This window comes from Rhagoletis pomonella, unplaced genomic scaffold, assembly GCF_013731165.1.
Source record: "Rhagoletis pomonella isolate Grant_MI unplaced genomic scaffold, Rhpom_1.0 Rhpom_scaffold_00002, whole genome shotgun sequence".
NCBI classification, from domain to species: Eukaryota; Metazoa; Arthropoda; class Insecta; order Diptera; family Tephritidae; genus Rhagoletis; species Rhagoletis pomonella.
In genome coordinates this window covers 51,443,082-51,463,832 of record NW_023458556.1, presented here as the reverse complement: position 1 = coordinate 51,463,832, position 20,751 = coordinate 51,443,082, and the positions used below count along the sequence as shown (strand labels likewise).

At 34.7% G+C, this 20,751-nt stretch overlaps 1 protein-coding gene across 5 annotated transcripts in view; it reads right to left on the bottom strand.

Annotated features, from left to right (window-relative positions):
• Nucleotides 1-20,751, bottom strand: part of LOC118733783 (furin-like protease 2) — a 742,634-nt gene that overhangs the window by 205,992 nt on the left and 515,891 nt on the right. For all 5 annotated transcript variants that reach the window (XM_036463341.1, XM_036463345.1, XM_036463343.1 and 2 more), the window contains one exon: nt 13,072-14,494. In XM_036463341.1, the coding sequence (XP_036319234.1) occupies nt 13,072-14,160 (1,089 nt within the window). In that variant the 5' untranslated portion in view covers nt 14,161-14,494. The remainder of the gene's footprint in view (nt 1-13,071; nt 14,495-20,751) is intronic.

The window sequence follows — 20,751 nt, the reverse complement described above, 5'->3', positions numbered from 1 at the left end:
CTGGCATACAACTACAATCAAGGGAAACTATTTAGTTGCTATTTTCCACAAAAATATTCATCAAAAACGGCCTCAAGCTTAATAAGGAGAAGGTTACCTATCAATTCGTCGAAATGTATACATTTTTTTTATGTGTTACTGCATAATTTTGGACCACATTAACCTTTTTTTTAAAGGAAAGGTGACACCTCAGAGGTGTTCCCATACTAATTTGGTTTAGATCTGATTGCTGTATTTATCATGAAGAAATTACCGGTAATATTCATTTTTTATATGAGAATTGAAGTCGGTTTTGTTTTTTTTTTTTCAAAGTTACTTATGTATTTCATATAAATTTTTATTAGGCCAGAAAACCAACAAAAACTAACAAGAAAAATATAGGTACATTTTTTAATTTAGTTTAACTGTTAGAAACCTATTTTATGTAGTTTCTTTTTAAATTGAACTTTTTTCTTTCTTAATTTAATTTGCTTTTAATTTTAAGAATTTATGCTTTTAAGAAGAATATTTTCTGTTTAATTTACCCCTCTATTCTAACAGAGTCACAAAACTTAGCTCATCACTGTTGTGATTTCTAGTGCGCGGCAAAATGTGCCACAAAAATTCGATTTTAAATGCTAGAAAAATACACAAAAACTTACAAATTTGTGTTGTAGCGGAATATTTCTTGCAGCAGCAAACTTTGAGGCGCAGTACAAATCACAGTAGAGATGAGCTAAGGTTCGTGAATCTAATTTTTATAAACATAGATATTTTATTTTTGTCTTTTTTAAATTAAATTTATATCTTTTTTGGTTTAATTTTTACATTTTTTATTTTAATGTTTTAAAAATTAAAAATATATTTCTTGATTTCATTAGATTTACAGAAACTTTTCTTATTTATTTTTCCCTTTTTAATTTGTTTTTTTTTTTTTATTTCATTTTCTTTTGATTTCTAGATTTTATTGTTTTAAAAAGAAATATATATATTTTTTTTTGTTAAATTTTTAGGATCTTATAAATAAAAATGTACTTTCAAATGTAATTCACTATTTTACGTATGAATTATTACCAAATACGAAGAAAATCCCACTTACATTTATATGGGAAAAATCTGAATTATTTGTTCTGTCACGGATGGGACAAAAGAAAGAACCTGCCTTTTGGAGCAGATATATTTTATGGAAGCTTTGCCAATTTATTTCACTTTTCTGTGTGAACTTTCTTCCTCAATGATATTTAATAATCATTGTACATATGTATCTCTCATTACCGCACCATACCATTTATTTAAAGACGAAGTTCTGCCACTACGAATATTTCAATTATTAAATAAATCTTCGTTGAATAAATTTTGGAAACATTCTCTACACATGTCAAATCGAGCAATTTGTCACAATAAAATTTGCGAAGGACATTCGAAATTCAACAAAAACACAGAAATAAAAAGCTCAAACACACAGTTCAAATTATTAGTACTATTTATAATAATAACGAATGCAGTAATTTTTGCCCGAAATATAGTGCCTTGCATGCATGACAGATGACGTGCTGAAAATCCTAGTAATAATAATAATAACAATAAACATAAATTTACGCACAAAATAAATTAAATGCAAGCATCATAAAAGCATACACTGCTTTTGTATACGTAGACCGCCAAGGCGCTATCACATACCCCAAAGAGAAAAGTAGTTAGTAATGCGTTATATGCGTGATAAATAATGTAATGGTTTTTGTATGAGTTTTAGATTATATAATTAATGAATATGTAATCAGCATTTTAATGTATCCGAAAAGTTAAAAAAAAAAACTTTATATTAAAACGCACAAATTCCCTAATTATCTAACAGGTCAAGGCTGGCGAACCTTTATACATACATGTGCAAATATTTCCAAAGAATTATCCAATATAAGGAATGACATTCCAAAAAGAATTCATGACTTATCATCGTTCCTGGAGACATTAGTTGACACTTAAATCGTGAAAATTAAAAAAATAAAAACGAATTAAGCGTCTCTTAAACATCTCCGTGTACCTTGTGTGCAAACGCCAGCTTCTGCAAACAGCTGAAATGTAATTCCAAGTTTCCTAAATTTTAGTAAAAGGTAGAATTTTTGTCTATAATGAATTACACTGGAACTCAATCAACTACATTTCAAAATTTTCGATTTAAAGCCACTCAAATTTAAACAAGTTCAGTTTATCAAGTGAAGTCACATCAGGATACAGAATAAATTTGAGTGTTTCCGATAACTCCTTGAATACAGAAAACCTCGATGAAAATTCGTCGTTAAGAAAACTCTTCAGTGACTTTGATCCGTCTGGTTTTTTCATCTAAATCCAAATCTGATTTTAAATTTGTAAAGTCTGACAAACATTTGCAGTTTTTGGAAACAATGGGGCGTTTTCTTAGGCAAAATAAATACGACACTATTACTGTACTGTACCTGTACTATTTAGGTAATGCAAAATTGAATGCCCTACTTTTCTTAGGACATCGCGGTAGGGGAAAAAATGCATTTTCGAATGTGAAAAATACTGTTTTGCTGAATGTTTTTTTTTTCGATTACCCTACATAACATTTTCCCCACAGGGATACGTCTGTATGTCCAAAAATCAGCTTATTTACATTTACGTACATACATATTTATGCATGAATAATATTTGTCTGGCTGCCAGAATAAATGCAAATTGAAATTTCTGCAAAATGTGCAAAAACCAAATGCATAAAGAAACTTATTTCAATTTGGCTTCAGTGTGTCGAGCAAGAAAAGACTGCCAAAGCTTTAATTAAAGATAAAATTTGATACAGCTCAAAGAGATTACAGGAAATATGGTTAAAAGCATGATTATTTACATGTACTGGCATAACCCGCTATGAATATTTTTTTTTTTTACATAACCCACAAATATTAAACAACTTGTATTTTACTCTTTAAAAACAAGCAATCACTGTGCATGTTAAAGAGTCTGAAATTCAGCATTTAGTTTATGTATTTTTTTTTTAAGGTTGCTTTGGAATTACTGAACTGTTGCACATTTTGCTCAGACGCGTCAGTCGTGAATATGCTACATACATTTCTTCATACAGTTTCTTTTATTGGCCATTGACAATCGTCAAATTTGTGTGAATAAAATTTTTGTATTTTTGCAAATGTTTTGTAGTTGGCAGCATTTTGACTACCATAAGTGGTTACTGATTTGGCAAAGTCTTTAAGGATTTTTTTTTTGGAGTAAACTTGTGCTTACTGGAGAGCTGCTAGCATTCGATAAGTTGGTATACATTCGAAAACACAACGTTGTAGATAAGCCACTCGAGATTTCAAAAATCAAAAAAAAAAAAGCTTTGAATAGAAAGTATAGAAAAATGTTATTAAAATAATTTCTCTGCGATGCCTACAACATGAAATGAAGAATCCGTTTTTATGTTCCCCCTGCCAAACCTATGCCATGCTACACATACATATGCACATATATTGAATAGCTAATTTTATTAACGCCTTACTTGGTAATAAGGAGGCCAGAAAGTTCGCCAAAAGAAAGAAGGAACGGTGCGAAATTAAATATGGAATCGGCAATTTTTTTTTTTCAGACCTCTTTTTTAATTTTTTTAAATTAAACAATGATTTAAAGGGATATGTACATATATAACGGGTGAAGAGCAGCTATCTCAATTAGTTTTTTTGGAGCCGATGCATTTTGGAAGAGAAGAAGCACGACTAAAGAGTGGTCGCAACACTAATTTTTTGTTGTTGTTTAATTTCGCTTGTGTTTTGCACACAACCTTATTTCATACTAAAACGGACAGAAATAGCCTTATGAACTTTTTAACACTTTTTTCTTAAACATAAGGGGTGTGGAAAGCATCGATAAAACGACCTTTAAAAAGAAGTCATGCAATTTTGTTATTAAGAAGAAAGATATGATTAAAAAGTAAGTGAAATCGGCCCTTTAAAAGTCGGTTTTGTCAAGACTTCCGAGAATTTTATTTTCCTTGAGTACTTCATTTGCATTTGAACTCACCTCGTAACTTTAAAAATGCATCCAACTTCATATGGGAAGAAATGTTATTAGAAAAGAAATTTGTTGTTATTTTTATTGAATAGAAGTTGGTCCAAATTAATTTTTGAATATGGATCGTCAAAATAAAAATTCCCAGACAGTTTGATTGAAAAATCATAGTGATGGCAGCACAGATAGATGCATGATACAAAAAAGAAGGTAGTTTCAATAAACAACTTTTGACGGATAATAAAATTTTTTGAAGTTTCATAATTTGTGAGTATTATCAACGGCCTTGCCACTTTGATGATATTAAAACAATAAATCGGAGTATTTTCTTTCCCATATTTATACTAATGTAATAACATTTCAAATCAAAAACCATTATCAGTACTTGGTACTGTTAAAGGAGACTTCATCGTAATGGTTCTTTTCATTTTGTAATAAAAACCACGCGCGCATTTTTCTGTTTTTTTTTTAATGCAATCTTGCGATTTAAAAATCAAATTCTAAAGAATGTTCTTATCAAATAAAACCTTTTTATAATTAGGTTCAAGTTTGCTTTTAAATTTCTCATCAGATTTTGCAAAAAATTAGGCTTTTAGCATCATTAAATTTCACAAATTTTCAATTTATGCAAAACACCTGAAGTCGGCTTGAACAGACCGCCCTCCGATAAACAGCTAACAGATCGTCGTTTAAAGTACAAAACCGTGTATCAACAAAATGCACAACTGCGTATGTGAGGTTGCATAAATTATTTAGAAGAGAGTAAAAACACTCACATTTCAAAATGGTTCTCTTTTTTACAAAGAAATCCCATTTCAGGACGAATGGATAAGGGTTGAGCCAAGAGCTTGTGTGAGCAAATCCAATTTTTTGAAAAAAATGTCAGTTACGCGGTTTTGCAGTTACACTTTCTTCATGCGTTCTGAAACCTAGTCGTCAACCCCATTTGCGAAATCATTTAGCCGGCATAATTTTCTAGTTCATCATATTCCACATCTTTGAATGTACTGATAAAATCTTCTGCTTAAAAAAATATATTTCTTCTAGTAATTAGGTAGCATGAATTTGATGAAATGTCATAATTTTATTAAAAGTCAAATGGTTAGCAACAACAACGAATGTCATTAAATGAAACTACCTTCTTTTTTGTATCATGGATAGATGCTTGATTCATTAATTTTGTTGCCCTTGTTCATAATTGTTTCTAATCCGTGTTTTTGTTATTTCCATATTTTTATTATTTTTTCCGGCTACTTTAATTTTTTACAAATACGGAGTTTAGTTGGTAGTTTGAAGTATAACTGTAATTAGTTTCGAATATGTACTCTATACTAAGTATCTGCCCGATGCACACGAAATTCCAATATTATCGACAGAACATCGTCTGTATAAAAGATTGTCATAAGCGCCATTTGGATGACTTTATACATTTATGTATTTAAAAATTAGATCCTTCGATTGGTGTTATCAGATTTTAGATATCTCCTTTAGTTTCCGAGTCATTGGCTAAAATTTGATCGGTAAATTAGTACAAATTGGGTTAATAATTTTGAAATGGCGCTATCCATTTTTGGATATTTCGCTTTTGAGACACTGAATTAAAAGTATCGTTATTTTAGTACAAATTTGTATCACATTTTGTTGTAAGGCATAAAAAGTGCTGAAAAATTTTTGACAAAAGCAGCTTACGACAAAACATTACTAAATAAAATCCTTCATAAACTCAAATTTAATTCACAGTAAATAATAAAAATAAAGTAATTTAAGAATTTCGTGGAGCAAAAACATTCTCCGAGACTTTGGAGAAAAAAGAGTTTTACTATTTTAATAAAAAGTAAAAATTTGTGCTAACTTCATGTTTTGTTGGAAAAAGTAATAAATCAGCAAAGATACATCCATACATACAAATATACATATATATATAGCCATAACATGAAGTCATTTTTAAAAATACTCTAAAATTTATTTTTGTATGTTGTATATGTATATGTGCGTATGTATCTATGTATATATATACGGATATTTATTCACCAAATATTAGCTCATGAATCAAAAATACACAAATGATTTGTATTCTGTTGCTATTACGAAACAGTTCCCTGAAGACTCATTACTTTTGAAATACCGATTATTTATGACAAGCAAGCGTAAGTATGAATTTATAAACGGCTGCGCAAACACATATTATTATGTGTACATACATACATATGTATGACATTTATGCATGCACATATACATACATACATACATATGTATGTATTAGGGATGTTGCGAATGTGGAATTTTAGACATCCGCGGATGCGGATGCGGATGTCAAGTATTTTTAAGAAACAATTAGAATCTAGGATAATGGCGAGATCGTTGTTTAAACAGCGCTTACAAGCCAAACCAGATGTGTCAGGTTTTTTTAAAGCTCTTTAAAAAGAATTCTTCATTCTCATTCCATTGGCTGTTTCACAATTTGGGGAATCTGTAACTTCGTGAAGGTTTTTGGATTTTAGTTTCTGTTATTTTTAATGATTCCTTCTGCGGCTGGAGCAAAATAGGTGGATATGGAAAATAAATTATTATTTTCCAGGAATGAAAATTTTGAACAAAATTCTGTTATCAAAGTCGTGGCTGCCAGCCGAATCGGATCAGAATATTGTTATTTTTTTAAAAAAGCACCCTGTTTTTAACCGACTTTTTTTTTTTTATGTATGTTACCGCATAACTTTGGACCACGTCAACCGATTTCGATAATTCTTTTTGCATCGGAAAGGTAGTGTCACAGAGGTGGTCCCAATCTGGTTAAGATCCGATCAGTGGATCATGAGATATATATATGTATATATTTTTTTTGATATGAGAGTTGAAGTCGGTTTTTTTTTTGCTAAAAATTACTTGTTTTATTAGCATTTGAATCTCAGATAGCTACGTAATTTTTATCTTATTAAAGGTCAGACCTATAGTTTTTTAATTATTTGAGCATCAATTCTCTTTATAGCCAGACGTTTATCATTTCTGCTGGAAATCCCTATTTAAGGAGCTTACTCTTTGACTTTAAATAGCAAAGAAGGAACAGTTTTACCACAGAAGTTTTTAGTCAAGGATCCACTGAAAAAAATATTACCCGCCAAGTAACAAAATTACTTTGAAATTATTGAAACGAATATATGTAACATCAAAGGCAAATCCCGAAAATTTGGTTAAGAATTACAGTGCACACTTTCTTCTTTTGTGTCTAGTAGTTTTTTTAAGATAAGTCCAAAAAGATAATAATAAAGAAAGCAATGCAGGTATTTAAAGCACAGGAGAAAAATTTTTTTAATAGACTATGTTCTCTTTGACGTACGTCAAAGGTCAAGTAAAAGTTGGATCTTGTATGACTGCCCATTCATAGTTCGGTTATATAGCTTAAGAAATAATATGTTTAAAGACATTTTTATCAAAGTTGATAAATATGACATTTGACCAGTTTTTTTACACAAATACTCCCACGACCACAGGCAAAAATATTGGCTACAATTTGTCATTTTGTTTGCCATATATACGTTTTGTCGATCCACTTGCACAACATTCGCATTCGCAAAAGCTCCGCATTGATTATTGCGAATGCGAAAGCGAATGCGAATGTTAAAATTAATGCGGAAGCTCCGCAGTTGCGAATGCGAATATTCGCAACAACCTTGGTATGTATTATTATTAGAACGGACCTGCAAACCATTTTTTCAGAGCATTCTGAATTGTAAAGAAATTTTAAAGAATTTGTTAAGATTTAATTCGATTTTTTGCCGAATTTTCTAAAATGAAATAAATTACACATACTTCCATTCTTTCATTTTAGAAAATTCGGCAAAAAATCGAATTAAATCTTAACAAATTCTTTAAAATTTCTTTACAATGCAGAATACCCTGAAAAAATGGTTTGCAGGGTCGTTATACATAAATATATATATATATAAGAAAACACACTTTTACTAATTTATCTACATTGTAAGGCCACTTAAAGTTTCAAGGTAGACAAGTTTATGGAAAAAATTAAGTTAGGTAATTTTTAGGGCATGATTCAGGCATAAAATTAGTTTCGAATTAGGCTTTCCTAATTGGAGGGTTAGCGGTGTGTGATAGACCCACTCTAATGATTAGGCGCTATTATGTATTTGTACATATTAGACTACGTCACAAACAAAAAAATCCTGCAATGCAACCAGAATAAAAATGAGTCGCCCCTATCTAGAACAATTGTAAAAGGTCGCACGTCGAGCCTTTATAGTTTTCCCAAAGGAATAACACGTAAGAAAATTAGTCCTTTCCTTTTGAGGTCAATCTAATTTTCTAGGATCAATGAATTAATGAATGAATTTAAGTATTATGCAGACTCAGATTATTTAACTTCCTAAATTATCTTTTTTTAATCCCTTTTCCTATTTGGGTCAAATCTAGTATATACCCAATTATTATTTTTTTTTTTTGGAATTTAGGGAATCTTAAATGGCGTGTAATAATGTATTCTTACAATTTCGAGCCTCTTCATTGATCCTAGAAACGTAGATTGACCTCAAAAGGAAAGAACTAATTTTCTTACGTGTAATTCCTATGGGAAACTAAAGGAGCGACGCGCGAACTCTTTCCGTGTTCCCAATAAAGATTTACTTTTTCGGATGTTTTTCTCAAATTTGGAAAAAATAACGAATATCGGCTAGCTGGGTTTATATATACATACATGTACATTTGCACATATAAATGTATTTGTACGAAATTTGGCATATTTGTAGAATACTATTTGACCGATAGTTTTGCCAAAAGGCAAACCGAAAGCAATTTTATATAAATGGCTTCGGACCAAAAATTTCCGAAGCTAATTTATTCTCGAATAAATTTTGTGTATAGGCGCCAAAGTTTAATAAACATAATTGTACTCGTAACACAACAAATGTATGCCTGAAAAAATAAATACACATGTACATACATACATATGTATAATGTACATTGTGTGAAATTGGGTGGAAATTAATTTCCTAGAAATATGGAAATATATTTCTTTTTCAATCTTGCAGCAACAAATCCTGCCTAATTTATTGATAATCAAAAACGTTTTGTTAAACGGCCAGCAAATTATAGCGATGGGAAATAAAATGAATGAATTTGCAAAACAAAAGTGCTGATAATGAAAGGGCGCGTGCATATGTATTTACATACATACATAAACACATAAGAATAGTATTAGGACGCCTCACGAAAGAGGTTGTTGATTTCATAAGCTAAATATAGTTCAAAACTGTAATAAAGTTTCGATTGGACCTGTTGATTTGAATTGGTATTATTCCTTTTATAGATTTTATGAAAAGATGCGAATTTTTTAAGTCAATATAGGATTTGTATGCATATTTTCATAAAACGAAAAAACTTTTTGAGTCTGATTTTTACGTTTTTTTTCAGTTTGTGGTCTCACTCACGTCACTGTTGTTAGTTAAATTCGAAAAAAGTAGAGCACTTTTTTTATTTGGGAACCAGCATTAATTCCGGTAAAAATGAGCCTATAAAGCCATTAGAGAATAATTCTTGGTTGTACTGAGAATTCAATGGAGAAGTGAAGTCCTCTCTCGTTGTGAAATATATTTTTAAAACAATAACCATGCGATATGGCGATCCTTGAGGTATCCAAGACAAAGTTTCTATGGAAGATTTGCGGGCCTTTGCATATCGGCGGCTGCGGAAAGCGCGAACAATGAAACGATTAGGTCTATGATTCTACATTTATGTAAATAGTAAAGCGAATTAAAATAGAGCAGCTCTCTCGTTCGAATGGATGCGGAAGCTCCATCCCTAAAAAATATTTAACGCTGAACCCATCTGGTAGTAGCAGAGGAAAAGGAAGGTCTCTTCTGCGGCGGAAAGATCATATGGAGAAGGGCTTGACTTTCAAGATGTTTAGAGGTGGCTTTAGTTGGCACAAAGATGAAACGAAAGGCGTACTTTATTGGACTCAGCCAAGATTGCAAGCCGTTTGCAATGCCAAATACGAAGAAGGTCTTTCAGACTATACTAAGAAGGCTTGAAATCATCTAATTGAGAAACACTTTATCATAGTCAGTTTTGGTTCAAAGAAGAAGAAATTTATCGGAAAACTTAAACTTACTCTAAGATACATTATCTCAATTTTGTGGAGTATGTGTAATGTATTAATTTTTCATAGAAGTTGTAGGACCGATAAAACTCCCTCCGGAAGAATGGCTCAAGTTTTACTCTTCGGAGGCAGGACCAATTTTTTATATGGGTGGTAAGACAGTCTAATATAAATACACATGCTTGTTTAAATGTATTGTCGAAAAGCCACATCAACGCTTTTTATTTCTTTCTCCACATGATATTACTTAATTTAAGCGGCATTGTTAGTTATTACACAATGAGGCTTATTTGTATACCAAATGCTAATTATAGCAGTTTATTTAAGCATTTTCATATACATATATGTACACTTGCAGTGCCTTGGTTTGGAATACGAAAAAAGAATTTTTTAAATCAAGGCACATTGACAATGTAGCGGCCGCTTGTTACATGTTTTCTGAATTCTTATTTTAACTTAATTTAAAAAATCTAATGTATGAAAAGTTTACTTCCGTATGCAGCTCTCACGTGTTTCAAGCCGGCTTCTAAGTGCAAAAGGCTCATAATAGAGGAATGTTTTCTCACCTGAAACTCAGCGACCTTTGCTTGATCAGCTGGATTCATTTCTATTATTAAAGAAAAAACTGTGGTAAGGCCATTCCAAAAGCATAATCCAGGAAAGCTTTCCAACTTGCAACACACCCACTTGAAAGAGATATCCTTCAATATTGCACTCTATCAAATTGTGACTAACATTGACAAAGCTGTGGCTTTCAAAAGAGAGGCGTTAAATATCTTTCTGATATTAAAGGTGATTTAAATAACGTTCTTCTTCTTTTTCTACAACCGTTTGTTGGTTTCGGAGGAGCCGGAAAAACTTTGCCAATTACCCGTTTCCATTGCGAGTTCGCGCGAGTTGTTCATACCAAGCGCAGAAGGACCTTTCTGCAATTTCTGCATGGGTGCCGAGTCGAAAGACCTTTTCACTGGATTGTCGTTATCCATGCGTACAACATGGCAAATCCAACGCAAACGTTGCATTTTGATGCGATTAACTATGACCATGTCGTGAAAAAGCTCGTACAGTTCATCATTCAATTATCTTCGGTACCCGTCACCCATGCGAACAGGGCCATAAGTCTTGCATAGAAACGTCCTCTCAAAACCACCTCAATCCTTCTCATTTTTGTTCGACATTGTCCACGTTTCTGAGCCATATGAAAAATACAGGCATGATGAGAGACTTGTAGAACGCGATTTTGGTTCTTCGAGAGAGGCCTCTGTCTTCAGTTGCCTAACCAGCCAAAAGTAGCACCTGTTGGAAAAAGTTAATCCTCACTTGATTTCCATATTGATGTTGTTTGTGATTTTTATAAATTTTATCAGAATTTATGCTGGAGGTAGACAAAGTCCACCACTCCTTCAAAGTTATAACCGCCTGTAGTGACATCTGTCCCAACGGTGCGTAGAGGTCCTTTCCAAATCGAACGGAGCTGAAGGTTGTGTTCAACATCACTCTACATAGCCGCATTACTTCGCGGAGATTTCAAATTTGGGCATGGCTTTGTACAGGCTTAATTTCAAGCTAACAAAAGCGGTTTTAAAATCGGCAAAAGGATGAATATGTGTCGACTTGTGTAAGTAGTGTCTTCGCCGGAATATCATGAGCTCAGAAAATCTGGTCAATGATGGATTTACCAGGGGGTTTGCTTTGTATTTCGATTTGAAACTCTAATAATAGTGCGAAAAATTCGAATCCGAATGATTTGCTTTTGGAATCGCAATACAGAGTAAACCGCCAAGTCTGAGGCCACTTTGATTCAGTCCAATCAGTTGGTTAGCGAGTGACTTCAGTGTTTAACACGGTCTACGATAGACAGGTATTTATATGAAAATTAATAAGGCTTCTTCCGCGATAATTAGAGCAAACGGTGGGATCTCTATTCATGTAGCTCGTTAATGCGGCTGAACAGCCTTTCACCGCCAGCTTTCAACAGCTCAGGCGGTATACCGTGTTGTTTTTAAGCCGCCTTATTGCTACTCCCACCATGTTTTCGTCGATTGTAGGAACGCGAGCTTCGTCCCCATGTATTGGTACGGATTTATCCTCATCAAACCAGCGGCTTGTGTCGCGATTCAAAAGCGCTTTGGAGTATTTCGGAACACACATCGGTGCTGGAACCGCATTGCAGTCTGAAAGCATCTTCAGCTGTTCGCGTTCCTTTTCCTCTTGCTTCGCTCTTTTGAATACACTATACATTTATCCTTCATCTTCTTCTCCTATCTCTTATCTCTCAACTCTCGCTCATAAAGCTATTAGCTGCAGGGTCGCTTTGTATGCTCCGTATTTATCTGCAGCATCATCAGGGCACTCGTCGTCATACCAGTTGTTCTTGCGCGGGTGGTAGTTTCCAACTACTAACGTTCGCCCATGGCTACTCGAAATTCCCTACTGAAAATGGAACCTTAAAAATCTCAAATAAATTATCAGTTTTCTTCTTAGTAAAAGAACACACCGTGCTTTGCTCTTAATGAGATGTGCCTGAGCTTGCTTGGTACCAAAATTTCTTCAATTTCTACTAGACATGGGCGAGCCACGATAATAGAGAAGCCCGTTTAACCGAGCCATACCTAAATTGACTGAGATCTGGTGTAGGTTTACGACTTTTAAATAACGGCACATATATCGAGTAAATTTTCACAGAAATGTTTTTTGTGAAGCATTACAGACGTTGAAGAAGATGGAAACTGTCTTTTTGTGTCCACTTTGCATGACGTATTCATTTGAATGACCTTAAAACATGCTTGCGAAATACCTTCAGTACTCAAATATATTTCCATAATTAAGACTGAAGATTTCCTTACAAACCGCAATTATTAAATACATAATATGGAACGCCACAATTTGATCAGATTTCCCTCGCGAGCATACGCCCGTACACTTAATACCAAAAATTTTGCCAATTTCATTATGAATTTACTCACCTGTCCCATATTGATGAATCCATATTTACTGGCAATTATGTCGGCCACTTGCCGGCTGGCCGGTATGTGCACCGCAAAATCATTCGTATACATCGGTTGCTGTGGCAAGCTATGCGTGCCACGCAGGCTATCCAATAGCTCATTTTGCAAGTCGAACGGCGCACCATCGGCCGCTGTTGTGTTTGCTTGGATGTCGATTGTTGGTTTAGTCATTTTATCACTACTGCCAGCACTAGGGCTACTGCTGCTGCTGCTGCTGCTGTCACCGCCACGCCCAGTGGGAAAATCAAAAGCATTATTTTCCACGCTGCTGTCATTGACGTTGGCATCACTTAGTGGCCCCGCGGCTATCACGCTTACGAAGGCTTCACTATAATCACTTAGTATGATGTTGACAGCTGTGTCGTTGTGGTTGTTATTCTTATTGATACTGTTAATGTTGCTGTTGTTATTGTTGTTGTTGTTGTTTGTATTTTTAATAATATCATATTTATAGGCGTCCGCTGTGCGGTGCTTCAGTGTATCGCGATAATTACTGCTAGTCGGGTCATAACTGTTGCTGTCGGTGTTGCTACTGCTGCTGCTGCTGCCGCTGCTGTTGCTACTCGTATTTACAATTTGATGTCTAATTGGCGCCGCTTGGTTGTTGCTATCGCTGGTTGCGCATACAGTTGCTACATTGTAGCTGCTTAAAAATATTACAACAACTAACGTATATGTAAAAAAGTTGCTACTTTGTAAAAATGAGGCCAATGTGTTGCGCCCAATGTTGGCCAGACGTTTTGTACTTGCCACTATTGCGGACGCTGTTGTATCCATTCGTGGTCGTTCGTACCATTTTCGAAGTTGTGCTGCACTTTTTTGTTGCTGCGCAGCTGAATTGTGGCATTGGCGGCCGTTGAGCTTATTTAGCTTACTCCCCCTAGAACTATGCTGATGCTGATGCTGTTGTTGTTGTTGTATTATTTGGGTACGTAGACGCGTGGGGCAAGTGTTTGCCGCCGCTGTTGCTACTACTCGTGTCGCCTTTATTGATGATATTGAATTGTCACATCCATCATCGTTGCTGCTGTTGTGCGTCAAATACATAGTTGTCTTTGACACGAACGTTAGGTTGGGGGTGTGTGCACTTGTGTGTATGGGTGTGTGTGTGTGTGTGCCCTTTATGCTTGCACTTATCGATTCCGGTTGTTGCAATATGTTGCCGATTGAACTGTTCGTGCTGTTATTGTGTCTAAAATACGAATTGTGTGGTGTTGTTGGGAATGTTGCGTCGAATTTTGTTGCCACATACGTGCGGTGTTCTTGATGGTAACCGTAGGAAAAATTTGATATAAAGTAGCAGTTGTTGTTTTTTTCGCTTGTTGAAGACAGTTATGCTATGGCTGCATACATTTGCCGCTTGTAACTGATATGGGAGAAACTGAAATAATAAAAAGTGGGCAGTTAGCTATTTGAATCCAATGGAAAAAAATTTAATGATCATAACAAACATGTTTTGTATTTAATACAAACACGTACACATAATAATAACAATAATAAAATTTTTTTGGCGCTTATACTTTTGCTAAGTGGTTGGAGCTTCTTATACAATTTATTGTATGCCTTCTGACAAATAAAGGGACCAACTATTTTACGCCGCCTCCGAATGGAAATTAGTTTTTATCTGAAGCCTTTTCAAGACAGTCGGCCACTGTGGCTGAGTGGTTAGAGTTGCGTACTACCACTCCGTAGGGCTTGGGTTCGATGTGTGGTTCGAGCAATATCTAAATTAGAAAAAGTATTTTTCTAACATATGAAATCTAAGAGCTGCAATTTCATATACATATACATTAGCGTGGGTCGAAAATCTACTTTTTTTGGAATTTTGATTGGTAATAGCAAAAAATATGGTTCCTTATGCTCTAAAAACAATTTGTGTGAAAGATTACAATTTTTGGTCAATATCTTAGCTATGTTTATATCAGTAGCCCGTTTCTGTAACTTTTCTCTACCGATTATTTCTCTACTGGTAGAGGAAATACGTCACTCTCACCTACTAATTAGCAGTAGAGAACAGGGCGGCGAATTCATATCTCAATTCGCCTTGGTAGAGAATTGTTACAGAAACGAGCTACAGGAATGGAGTTTGAAAAATTAAAATTGGGCCGCTGTTTAAAAATCATGGAATACAAACACGTTACTTAGAACTATTTCAAGGACACAAAAAGTAGGAGAAAATATGTTTTCTATAATAACACAGAATGAAAATCTTTTAAGAAATTACTGAGCTATTCGGGTTTTTGGGTTCCTTAAGTTGGATTTTGTATATCGGCGAAGGTAAAAAGTGCCAACGGGGTTCCAGTCACAAAAAAGCAAATTTTATAATTTACCTTGGCAGACAGCGAAAATGAGAATTATATTTGCATTGCTTTTTGCGAACTATTGTATTAGTTTTGTCTTATCTTAAACAGCCTCCATAAATGTCTTATTAAACAAGCCCTGCCCGAAAGCGTTCTCCAATTTACTCATTGGATGGAAGGATTCGCAAGTTCATACATATCTGAAGCAAAATCTACGCTTAATATTATACGAAAGAATTTTTAAATTCTTTAACGATATTACCGCATGATAAACGCGGGATAAATTACACGTTTGTAATAACAACAAGCTAAGACGTTTGACTCAATTTGACTCAGTTATGGCCAAAAATCTGCCTACAAAATCGAAAATAGCCTAATTGTGCGTACTTCTCCATCCCTGCTACTTCGAAGGGTTGTCTACCACAATTTCCACAGAAACTAAACAATTATGCACTTTGTCCGAATACGTAAGATCCGCTATATAATCCAAAAACATGAAGTTTCGAGGTGTGTCGTTATTGCAGAGGACCACCGATATGTTCAAGTATTTCTATATTTCCCGCTGCCGGCTTGCGCTATACCAAAAAGATTGCGTGAACAAGTCAATCCAAGCTATTAAGTATGTACTTCCTTTATGACAAGCGTCTACACACATGAATACCTTTTTTCATCACGTGTGTTCATAAACATGTGTTAGTGAGCGCATGAAGATTTTTTGAGTGTTGTGAACAGTGTTGCCATATTGAAAATTATTACCAAAATTGGTAGAAAATTTTCGGTTGATAAAAAGGTAAGTTTTTCACATTTTGGTAGATTTTTGTTAAAGTATTTTGTTTGAAAAAAAAATTTTGTTCCCACTTTATTTTTGTTAGTTATCATTATAGTATTATAAATTTCTTTCCAAAAGTTTAGTCAAATTTATTGCATACATTTTCGAACGTTTTAATGCACTTTTTTTTATATACATACATACATACGTAATAATTTTACTGGAATCCCGAAAAGCTTTTGATTGCCTAAATATTTTAACTGATTCTTTAAATAAAAAGAAAAAAGAGGTATGTTATAACATACTATGATTGTACGCAAAAAAAAATTAAAGAAATCAATTCCAGTTTTTGTAAATGGCAATTGATAAATGGAAAAAAAAACACAAAAACACCGGCGGCAACGGGAGTTCTTGGCTGCCTAATGTTGGTTATAGCATTATATTCCATATTCCATGAACTTTAAAACTGCATACCAAAAACTGTTCTAAAAATTCTGAGTAAAAGTTTCGAAATTTTCGAATTTTTTTTTTAAATTTCTCTAAGTGCCGTTTTCTCATGCATGTAGGTTTTAAAATTTACCTGCCCTTCAAACACATTTTTTCTGAACAAAATTTGTGTTTAAAGGTCAGATAAATTTTAAAACCTACATGAGAAAATGGCTCTAAATGTTGTAAAGAGCATGAGTCCTTGATATTTATGCGTTTGGTTAAAGCGCATGCAATATTCTTATACAAATAAAATAGCAAAAAAAAGTTATACTTAAAAAGCATTGCAAATATTACAAAAAAATATCAAGCGGTTTTTTATGTATTTGTCTATAATAACTCAATAAGTTTTTCATTAAAAACGGCCTCAAACTCAATAAAAATTGTTGAATATAATAATAACTCCCGTAAAAGTTTCTTTAAATGCTGAAGATTCGTTATTGCCTTTAATTTCATCACTTTCGCTTTTGGTATGAGAAAACCGAGAAGATGCCCTTAATATGATCTCAAATATCGTATTATTAGTTACATAAAAAGTTCCTTGATAAACGATTTTAATTTTTATATAAATAACCAAATGGAAGAACAAATATAATAACTAACAAAAGTTATTAGTAGATATTTTCCAGATTTCGTAGATTTTTTTCAAGTGGATGGTAAGCCTTTTTTTCGTCAATGGGTAACCCTAGTTTGTGAACGACACATGCATATAATGGAAAAGTGAAGATGAAAACCAACAGCTTTGAACACCGCTGCTAAATGGATATTGTGTGCAATAACAATTTTTCGAGTATGGTTTCCTATTATGCAATACAATAAAACACTACGCAAAGCACCCGCACGCACGCACACCAGCAAGAGGGCAGCTAGAGGTAGAACCACAAAAGAATATTGCACGCTCGAACATATAAAAAAATAATAATAATAACAATGAAAGCAAAGGCAAATAGCAAAATCACAACAACAAATAACGAAAATACACTAACAAAATAGCAAAGGTACCGTTAGCATTAGAAAAATAAACTACAGGTGTAGGTAGTACAAACATAAATAAGTAAGTAGTAAGTAGTTAGAGGTGGTGGGAGCGTTTCTCTAACAAGCAAAGGTGCGGGACCAGTTAAGTAGGCATTACTATGCTTGTGTACACAATAAAGTGATGTTATTGCATGTGGCAAGGAGCAGCAGGTTGCAATCAGAGTTTCGTACTACCTTCCTGCTTGGATGGAAAGTGCTTAGTAAATCTCGAAAATAGGTTAGTAAGTAGTTATTTGTGCGGCCTTTATTCTTTAGAAAATCACTACTGGCGCTGTTTTACTGCCACCTTTGTTGTAATTTTTCACCTTCTACTTGCCACTGCGGTGTTCTACTAGTTAATCAGCCACCTGCTCAAGTGTTATCTCGACTGCTTAACGACTGTTGTGAGATAAGTTGCTCTTCAAGTTGCCTAACTCTTACGTGTGGTGTTAGGTATTTCAGCTTAAGCGATTTCATTTATGTTTGCATACTTGTTTAAAGCTGGTACCATGTCTGTTGTGTCTGAATGTCTCATTTATATTTTAGACAAATGACGAGTCATTAGCCATTGAATGTTTGCAACATGTGTACATTGCGGTGGCGTTTTTTATTTAAATTTTACTTTCAACATTGAAATTAGTGTCACTCATACGCAACGGTGTACCGCAGCTAAAGGTACTGAAAGGGATTAAATGCGAATTGCGTGCTACTTTGTTGTTTTTTTAGCATTGCATACGTGCTATTGCCAGCTTTGTATGAGATTATTTTGGGCGCCATCGTTAATCTTGGTTGCCAGACAGATCCAAGATGATTGTGTCACAGAAGACATAAATATGCTGGCTATAAAGTTCATTATATTAGATAACGAGTGGATACAAAATTTTATACATTTTGTTTTACAATTATTTAATTTAAAAAGTATCTCTACTTTTTCTATTTGAGCTACGCGTTCTTGCTAAAAATCGACTATCCGGCTATTCGGTTAGTCAGAAATCTGATTATTCCGCTCAAATTCGACCTGCAGTTCACTTTCGACTAGCCGCTTCCTGACGGAGGGTAGTTGATTCTTTCGCCGTCGCTTTGGGTTACTGTCGTCAACGACCTGTTGGTGACTCTGGAGCGAACTAGCACTGTTAACAAGGGCAAAGTTTCTGTATACACTGTTGGAACTTATGCAGGGTTACCTGAACTTGGTTAAAAACTGAACTTCTGGCTGTGAACACTAGCAAAACGGAGCTTGTTATTTTTTCTAGGAGGTAATTAGGTACCGACTTGCCGCCTTCCCTCAATGGACGGTCTTCCACTAAGGCTTTCTGACACGGTTAAGTACTTGGGCTCGATCCTCGACAGCAGGCTTTCCTGAAAGCCCAACTTAGAGGAAAGAGTAGGGAAGCTAAAAGTACCATTATATGTATTGTTGTAGAGGAGCCGCAGAAGTCTCTCACCGAAAGTAGTTTATTGATTTTATGATACTATAATTAAGCTAATTTTATTTTATGGAGTACTCGTCTGGTGAAACAGCCTAGGCAAGGCCTTCATCGTCAAGCAGCTGGAAGGAGGGAAAAGAGCTGCTTTAATTGGAATCGAATAACTCCTACTCTGGCGCTTAATGCTATGCTAAACGTTGTTCCCACAGATATAGCAGGAAGAGTTGTCGCTGCTCGCGCTGCAGTAAGACTAAGCGGGTGAGCATTAAGTGAGCACGCTGCTATTCTAAAAAGCTTCGAGTTCCTACCAACTCGAACAGACCTCTGCACGCCGAGTTCGGGGTCGAAGGGATTTTTCACCACCCATATACCAGCAAGCGGGGACTGGAAGGGGTGCATTATCTGAAACCGGGCTCCTATACACGTATTTACGGATGGATCGAAGCTCAATGAGAAAGTAGATGGAAGTGTCTTCTGCGAAAAACTCTCCATCAATCTGAATATCAGACTAACGGATTACTGTAGCGTTATTCAGGCAGAGGTAGCCGCAATACGGGAGTCTTCGGATTAGTTGCTCACTAGTGTAATACCTTTCAAGGACGTTAGTATCCATTCCGACAGCCAAGCAGCTTTCAAGGCTCTTAGCTGTCTTATGGTTCATTCGAGAACGGTAAGGGCTTGCTTGACCTGCCTGTCGACCACTTCGATTTTTTATGCTGAGTATTAATCTCATTTGGCTTCCCGGTCACAGTGAAATCGCTGGAAACTGCAAGGCAAAAGATGTCAAGATAGATAACTCTTAAGGAACTGTTTCCGGGCAGAGAAATTATGGATACACTACTGACCTCGTCTGATCTACTCCTGGCCAGATGAGCTGGCCAAATAGCTCAGCGGGCGCTGGGCGAAGACCTTGGAATGAGAGGTTACAAAATTCTTCAAGACACTTCACTTCTCCAGCATGCCCGAGGCGCACTTACCTTTTTCCGTAGAACCGGTATCTGGAAAGATATTAGATTGACTCTAGTTTTCAATCAACTTAGGTTTAAAGGTGCGGAAAAATGGGGTTTTGGTAATTTTTGACCTTGTATAAAAACTCTTCCCAACTGCTTACAGTGTTCGAACCATATTTTTTTGATTTTTAGTATTAAAGGGCAATTTCTAAGCTTTCATATCCACCCACACAGAGATATATTGCATCAACTACTTGTTTTACAAGGTTCAAAAATGACCAAAAACGCGTTTTTCGGCACACTTAAACCTAACTAGATCGAAAACTAGAGCCAATTCAAAATCTTTAAGGCTAGATTCGGTTCTTAGAAAAAAATCCTATAATAATCCGCTGTAATATTTTAGGCAACCGAATTTTATTGGGCAATGTAATCGTTACAGATATTTGAATTCCCGAAAAATTTCGTCCATTTTATTTAACGTTTGTTTAGTCTTATGGCAGCCCTTATTTTGTTGATATCACGAAAAATTGCATGGCATATGTTTGAAATAAGCGGTTGAATTTACATGGGAATTGGCCAGCAGCGTCTTTTGGGCAAAAAGTTTATGAATTACATATTTGTAAACTAATAAAATTAACATGCAAATGCCAGCACTTTTATGTAATTCCCAAAAATGAATTCACAGCAAAATA